Below are 8,260 nucleotides of genomic sequence, written 5' to 3'. Positions count from 1 at the left end.
AAAGAGAGAGAATTGCCCCTGCCTCCACCACTGGGCTTAAAGGTGTGGCCCTGGTTTTTGTCTTTTAAAGGTAGACTTGGCTAATAAGAAGGTATTTGGCTTCTACTCAGAATAAATATAGTAAGGTGGTTGTTGTTGTGGTTGTTGTTGTTGTTGTTGTTGTTGTTGTTGAAACTGATTCCTGACTCTTCCTGTCCAGGAGTAACAGGAGCAATAACTTTTCTCTAACATCATTAATTACAAGCCAGGGCTGTCCCCACAGCAGTCCCCCTGGTGAGACCGCCTGTCATTCAGCCCATACCTCTGCTTTAGCCCTCAGAAGGAGGTGGCTCCCTGCTCAGTAGACCACAAAGAATCCAGGCCTATGGTACTGTTGGGTCAGGGTAATTTTACAATGGCCTAATTAATGGCCAGGTGTCCATGGCTTGAGCCTGCTGTCTTTAGCATTGGATCATGGCCTGGCACAGATCAAAGGTGACCCAGTCCTCTGTCCTCTCACAGATGAACAACCATGTGAGGCAGTATACAGCCCCACTGAGCAGAGGTAGGAGTTAGGCTGCCAGAGACTACAGAACCCTCTAAGGTACTGCTGGCCTTTCTTCAGTGTTCATGGTGTGCTTCTTTGTGTCTAAGCACTGCCCATTTCCTGTTCTGAGCTGACACGGAGACACTCTACCATCATTTGCACTCCTGTGTAACAGATGAAAAAGTAAAAACACAGAGAAGCATGTGCAGGGGGTGCCTATGGTTGGTTCTGGAAGACATTCAGCCTCTGAAGTGTCTGGCCTCCCAAGGATCCTCTTCCTCTTGTCCACACTCTATGGCTTGGCTTTGGCTCTGACTCTCCTCCTTCCAGACCTCACATGCCACGACATCAGGTCAGGTCTTTCACTTCCCATTTACCCAGTCTTCCTCACCTCCCTTGAGACAGTCTGGAACAGCCTCTAACTCTCCATCCTCCTGCCTCAACCTCTTAAGTGCTGAGATTGGTACCATGCCTGGCACCAATTACTTTTCATTAATAATATTAAATCTTGGTGCATATTTTAGGCCTTTACTCTCTTTTGAAACAAGATCTCACTGTGGAGCCATGGTTGACCTGGAACACTCTACGTAGACAAGACAGGCCTCAAACACATAGGGATCTGCCTTCCGCTGCTTCCTAGCTGCTGGGATTAAAAGAGTGTGCACCAAACCTAGATTCAACATTTTGAAAGTATTATGTACTCATCATCTCATTAGAAACTGTCTAATGTGTGTTAGTTAAGCCCAGCAACGTGACCTGGATTTGTAGGTGGTCATGGGAAAGCAGAAAGGGTGGGAGGGTTGGAGAGAGAGAGAGAGAGAGAGAGAGAGAGAGAGAGAGAGAGAGAGAGAGAGAGAGGGAGAGAGAGAGGAAGGGAGGGAGGAAAAAAGGGAGGGAGGGGAAAAGAGAGGGGAGGGAGGGGGAGAGGGAGATAGTTAAGTAGGTAGGGAAGGAGGAAGGAAGAAAGATATGGAGAGAGGGAAGGAAGGACAGAGGGATGAAGACTGGGAGGAAGGAAGGAAGGAAGGAAGGAAGGAAGGAAGGAAGGGAAGGAAGGAGGAAGGAAGGAAGGGAAGGAAGGAAAGAAGGAAGAAAGGGAAGGAGGGAGGGAGGGAGGGAGGGAGGGAGGGAGGGAGGGAGGGAAGGAAAGAAGGAAGGAAGGAAGGAAGGAAGGAAGGAAGGAAGGAAAGGATCTCTACTGCTGTGGTATGAACACATGGCCATCAGAGTAAGGAGGTGTGTGTCTGTGTCTGTGTGTGTATGTGTTTCTGTCTGTCTGTCTGTGGGTCTATCTGTGTGAACTGCCATTCTTTCTATCACTTTCCCTAATTTAATTTCTCTTCCACTCTAGTCCATGCCACCTGCCTACTCATAAAAATGATGCACATTAGCATCATTTTGATGACAGTACTAGTTCCTAATTATCTGCTCGATAAAGATCAAAGTTCTTAGCCTGGGCTTAAAAACTCTCTGTAATTAGACCACAGCTTCCTTCCCAGCCCCCATCTTATTGGTAGGCTGTTCTATCCAAATCCAGTCCATCTCTAGCTCTTCTCTCTCTCTCTCTCTCTCTCTCTCTCTCTCTCTCTCTCTCTCTCTTTATTTTTGAGACAGGATTTCTCTGTGTAGCTTTTGCACCTTTCCTGGAACTCACTTGGTAGCCCAGGCTGGCCTTGAACTCACAGAGATCCGCCTGCCTCTGCCTCCCAAGTGCTGGGAATAAAGGCATGCACCACCACCGCCTGGCTTAGCTCTTCTCTTGAACTATTACAATTCCCACATACGAACACAGCTTCCCAGCCATTCAGAGCAGACCGACTCACAGCTGATGGCTGTGATTGTAGACTCCAGGGGACAAACTGATTGAGATAACACAAATTGACCCAAAGGTCACACAGACATCATCTGTTCCCTGAGATAATCAGTGAACCAGTGGCCCAGGGGACATGGAGAAGACACCCAGCAAGCTTCCAAAAAGTTGACTCCCCAAACAAGGCAGTTTCAAATGCAGTTATTCATGCCTACAAAATGGGCCTTATTTTCCCTTTGCTCATTGCCAAACCTGGGATCCCAGACAGGCTGTTTGTATGAGTGAGAATGGGCAGGAGGACCACTTTGTCCCTAGTAACAGTCAGTCAGATTCTTCAAATACATTTCCTGAGGCTGTGAAGTCTGCTGTGCTGGGAATCTGGAGTGTGATCAGTGGAATATTGAGTAGCGCTGGAAGGTAAGTGGAGGCAGGTTGGGGAGGGGGTTTAGTGTTAAGCCAAAGGAGTTGAAGAAAGAGGTTGAACTTCAAGGTGGGAGAGCTTAGAGGCGGGAAGGAGGGGACAGATTCCAGTGGTGGCAGCAGGGGAATGAAAGGAAGAGTGGGAAAGAGCTGCCCCCGGTGGCAGGGGTGGGACTGACTGACGGAGGGGAGGGAGAAGACAGATCCAGAGCGCAGCCACAGGGCTGAGTTCTGTGCGTGGGGTGTAGAGCTGGTACCAGGTAGAGTACACCGGTAAAGCTGGAGATGAGGATGGGTATTATGATTAGAGATGATTGGCAAAGGTCGGGAAGCAGATTGAACCACTGGAGGCAAGTGATCAGAGGGGCCAGTGTGAGGTGAGGCAGGCCACAGGGCCACGGAAGAAGAATTACCCAAGCTCACAGATGCTAACCAACAGATTCCATCAGCTCAGTAAGGAAAGGCCAGCAACCACCTCCCCCTAAAAAGATTAATGCCTGGAAGGAGTTGGAGAGACAAGGGTTAGGAGGTGAGGGGAGCAGGGATCTATGACCATGAGGCCAGAAAGGCTGTGGGAGAGAGGGACCCCAGGGACCCACAGCAGGGGGGTTGAAGGGAGTACCTTCTGTTTGCTTGTTCCCTGAGTCACTGTCTCACCAAACAGCCCAGACTGGCCTTGGATTTACAGTCCTGCCTCAACCTCCCTGCATGCTATGACAGGTCTCTGAAAGGGAGAGGGGCCCTATTGCTGGGGTCTGCACCTAGGGCCACACACAGGCCAAGCCTGTACTCTACCACTGAGCTCCACCAGCTCTTGATCTTTCTTATGGAACACTGACAATCTCCCAGTCTCAGGTAAGACACACTGCAACTCTATGCATCCCAGCCCCAAGCTGTCCCCACGCCTCTTCTACAGAACTCCAGGGCAGCCAGCACTGGGGACAAACGGTGTCTGGCCTGTTTGATTTGCTGTGTTTGGGAAGTATTAGTTGGAAACATGAATTAAGGAGTCAGGAATTTGGGAAGATTTAAGGAGGACTGGGCAAGGAGATAACAGATACCCCAAGAAGGAGGATAAGATTGAGAAGAGTGGGTGGGACGACAAGGCAACATTCCTTTAGGAAGAGGACATGGAGGAAAGTGTTTGAAGCAAGTTGGCCAGTTGTGGTGTTGTGTATGATGAAAGTGTATGTGTGAGTGTGTGGATATGAATGAATGATTATGTGCGAGTATGTGTGAAAGAAAGTGAGGATGAGAGTGTGTGTGTGTGTGTGTGTGTGCGCGCGCGCACGCGCATGCATACTGGCTAGTTATGTCAACTTGATACAAGCTACAATCATCTGAGAGGAGGCAGCCTCCACTGAGAACTTACATCTATAAGACTGGGTCATATACAGAATTGCAGAGTGTTTTCTTTATTAGTGATTGATGGGGAAGGGCCCAGTCCATTGTGGGTGAGGCCACCCCTGGGCTGGTGGTCCTGGGTTCTATAAGAAAGCAGGATGAACAAGATAGAAAGCAGCACTCCTCCATGGCCTCTGCAAACATTCCTACCTCCAGGTTTCTGCGCTGTTTGAGTTCTTTCCCTGACTTCCTTCAGTGATGAACTGTGATTTGGAACTCGAAATGAAATGAGCCCTTTCCTCCCCAAGCTGCTTTTGGTCATTGTGTTCATCACAGACCCTAACTAAAACAGTATGTGAGAGTGTTTGGTAAGGGTGAGTATTTATATCCCAGGTCCTCACTGCATTCAGCAGGGTAGGTGACATTTGCTTAGCATTTGACCAGAGCTGCATGGGACAGCAGGTGGGCACCCTTCAGCAGCGTAGCTGGAAGGAGAGTCAGTTGACCACAGTGGCTTTGTAGAGACTGTGTTCCTAATTAAGTTGGAGAGCGTTGTGAGCTGAAGCTTCCAGAAAAATAAGGACACTTGTGTTGAAGAGACCACAAGGCTGGCTAGAGCTTCATGACTGTGAACAGTCGAAAGGTTGCAGATCAAGATTCAAAACCATCCTGAGCTATTTGTAATCCCCTAACAGCCATTTATCACCCACCTTCTGCATTGGACCCAGCGTACTTTTTGAATATCAGATAACCCCTGGAATATATTCTTAGCAGACCATTGGCTTCCAAAGACTCATCAGACAGCACCTGAGTCCTAAAGCGGGGAGTTACCCATTGTGTTAGAACTGGCCTACCCTACATCTCCAGCAACAGCCTTCTCAGGTGGCCACCAAGTTGTCCTTTGTCCTTTTCATGTGAATTGCCCCAGTAACACCCAAGGCTCCAGGGATCTGCAAGCTCCACAAATCTCTTCTATCGGTACACGACCTTCGGGGAGCTGGACTGTGTCCCTGGGTGGCTGTTCTTGGAAGGTCACACTGACCCCATTGTCTAATAGGCTCTGGTGCAATCATTAGGAGCCTGGCAGAGCCATATCATGTGACTAATCCTTGGTTCCTGGAAGCTCAAGAGCACCCCCACCTGAAAGCTGTAAATGACTTACACATGTCAGCAGAGAGATGCAGCAAGAGCAAGGGCAGGCACAGGAAGGGAGCAAAGGGTACAAAGATAAAGGGGGCACCAGGGGCTAGAGGTAAAACCAGCCCTGTGGATACCAGGGACTTGCAAGTAGTGTCTACCAGATCTGCTGAGCTGCTTAAATATCCTTAGATTTGCAGAACCCGGGTGAAACCCAAAACAAAACACACGTAATCCTCTTAATTTTGTTTTGGGAGAAGCTTGTGGGCCAAGGGGGCTCAGGGTACAATGTTCTTGCTTTCCCATTCATTTCCTCAGTGTCTTTAAGTGGGTGCTAGGAGCCGTGCTGCAGCATGAGGCCACAGAGCAGGGTGTTGGCTGAATATGGCAGACAGCTCTAGCACTTAGGGGGAATTCAGCAAACTTCAAAGAAGACAGAAGCAAGGCAGAGAAGAGAGCCAAAGGCTGTGGCCAGCTTCCACCAGTGCAGAATCACAGCCATCACTGGACAGACTTTTCTTACTGAGACCTGAGTTTCAGTGTGATGGAAGGTGGAACTCAGGGAAAGTTAGGACCAGGACCTGGTCATACCCCAGGAGCACTCCCAAAAGTAGCCCCCACTGTGGCTAGGGGCAGATCTCACTGGGCACCTTCTGGATTGGGTCAGTAGTCATTTTCACCCATGCTTAGGTTGGCATCCCCAGCGCCAACACTATCTCTTTGAATACACTTAACCTCAGCATCATCTTTGCCACAGTGGAGCTAAAATGATTAAACAGAACTCTGAATTCTCCCAGCACATTCCAAAAGTTCTTATGTCCCAGGAAACACCATCAGTTCCCACATGCCATTGGCGTAGTACACAGATCCTCAGTGCTTACCATGAACAACACAGCTTATTATTCATGGAGAAAATAAGGAAAAGTTCTTTTTCTGCTATATCTTGACAGTTAAATCTATTACTTGAAAATCACTACTGAGGGGCTGGGGAGGTGACTCCGAAGTCAAGAGCATATACTACTCTTGCCAAAGATCTGAGCTCAGTTCCCAGCACATGCATTGAGCTGCTCATGACTGCCTGCAACTCCAGCTCCAGGGGACCTCACCTCTTGTCTAGCTTCTGTGGGCACGGTACTCAGGTGCACACGCCCACACAGACAAATACACACAACTAACAGAGAAGAAAGAAAGAAAAGAGCCACTCAAATATTGAAGGGGGAGACTACCCTGATTGCTCGGGGGAACTTGGAGAATGGGGTTGTTATGGCTAAGTGTCACATTCAGAGATTCAACAATTGTATTTCTTCATTTGAGATGTACAATTTGTAATATACAGCATCTATAACAGCAGTTAGATTGATTGACCACTTTCTGTGTCTGAGGGACCCTTCCAAAACTTTGACTAACATCATTTTATTAAATCTACCTGAACACCTCATACATCATATTCTTTTGAGAGGCACAGCAGCATGGGGATTCAAAACTTACCCCAAGTTCCTGGGGCTAGAAAGTGCTCGTTAGAGCTTGAACGTTCTAGAACAATGGTTCTCAGCCTTCCTAATGCTGTGACACTTTAATACAGTTCCTCACAGGGTGGTGACTCCCACCACAAAATTATTTTCATAACCATAATTTTGCTAATGTTATGAATTGTAATGTAAATATCTATGCTTTCTGACGGCCTTAGGCGACCTCTATGAAAGGGTCCTTCAAACCCCTGGTTGAAAACTGCTGCTCTTGATCTTTGCCTCTCTAGTCTGCATTCCCAGGCTCAAATATTCTAGGACACGTAGACTAAAAAGAAGGCACAAAGCATCCAAGAAATCATTAAATTCTTCCTTATGCCCTAGTACAACTTATCTGTTTTTCAATAGTGGGACTATTTCAAGGAATATATGCATACAATTATCTATAATCAAGTTATTTGTTTCTAGGAATATTTCCAAATATTCATTTGTTTACTTTCTCATCTATACTCAAGTGAGAAAACTAAACAATAAAAGACTTTAATATTTTCCCCCAAAGCCACTGAACAATGATAAAAGTAATCATGAATTATGTGAATGTTTCAAGTTAGTTTAGTCTCAAATTAAATTAAAAGTTTCTTAAGCAGACTTGTAGAAAATACACATTAAAAAACGAAGAATATCAAAGGGATAAACCTGGTTTTCATAAAGTACAGATTTTTCAGAAAAGAAATCTTTATAAGTCAAGTTCTGATCATTTTATGTCATATCCAATATTTCAAGCCAGGATGTTTTATGGACATTTTCCAGATCCATCCAACACTAGAAAAGAAATGCCAACTATAATTCAATATTCTTAGTGAGTGCTAAACACCAAGATGTGAACACATGAACCAAAGAACACTTCAAAGTCCCTCACTGGCTCATCTTGGCCAATAGCCCTTCTTCTCTGTTTCCCTCCAGAATCCTGCAAACAGAGCCATAGTCTATGAAAACAATAAACTGGCTGATGCTTTGTTCACAAAAAACAAATCTTCCATGAAATATTTGACTCAACTTCCATAAAACGGATCAAGGTGGTGTGCAGCTCATCACTGCAACGGCGTCTCACCAGTGGACGGATTATGTTAACCAGAGCAACCACTCCCTTGCTTACTTTTAAGCTGGTACATCAGAGGACAGGGGACAGATAGAACCACACTTTCTCTTTCCAGTTTGTCACAAGGCATTAGCTGTGTAAAGAGCCCTGGGGCATTGGCTGGGTACCTGCTTCAGGTAGAATCACACTGTGGAAGAACAGCAGCCAAAGTAGGCGGGCGTGGCGGCCCATGTTGGGAGGGCTTCCAGCTACTGGCTAGCCTCAAGTTCCAGCCTTATATTCTCTCCAGGCTCCCTGGTGGGAGTGGCCTGGCAACTTGATGCTCTTCTCCAGCTTAATTGGCAGGCATCCAGCACAGGGCACAGCAACACATTTGCTTTGGCGTCTTGAGTGTTTGCTTTGAGGAGCAGGAGTGATTTGAACTATTAGGTACATGCCTTTAGAGCAGCTGGAAGTCA

The 8,260-nt window shown here is 46.9% G+C and overlaps 1 protein-coding gene across 1 annotated transcript in view; it reads right to left on the bottom strand.

The window, feature by feature from the left end:
- Window positions 1-8,033, bottom strand: part of LOC118577397 (deleted in malignant brain tumors 1 protein-like) — a 111,921-nt gene extending 103,888 nt beyond the window's left edge. Inside the window, exon 1 of the mRNA XM_036177545.1 lies at window positions 7,970-8,033. Within this exon, the coding sequence (XP_036033438.1) occupies window positions 7,970-8,033 (64 nt within the window). The remainder of the gene's footprint in view (window positions 1-7,969) is intronic.
- Window positions 8,034-8,260: the final 227 nt, after the last annotated feature.

The sequence above is a fragment of the Onychomys torridus genome, chromosome 1 (assembly GCF_903995425.1).
Source record: "Onychomys torridus chromosome 1, mOncTor1.1, whole genome shotgun sequence".
Lineage (NCBI taxonomy): Eukaryota > Metazoa > Chordata > Mammalia > Rodentia > Cricetidae > Onychomys > Onychomys torridus.
Note: the sequence above shows the minus strand (reverse complement) of the source record. Positions and strands in the feature narration are given on the sequence as shown.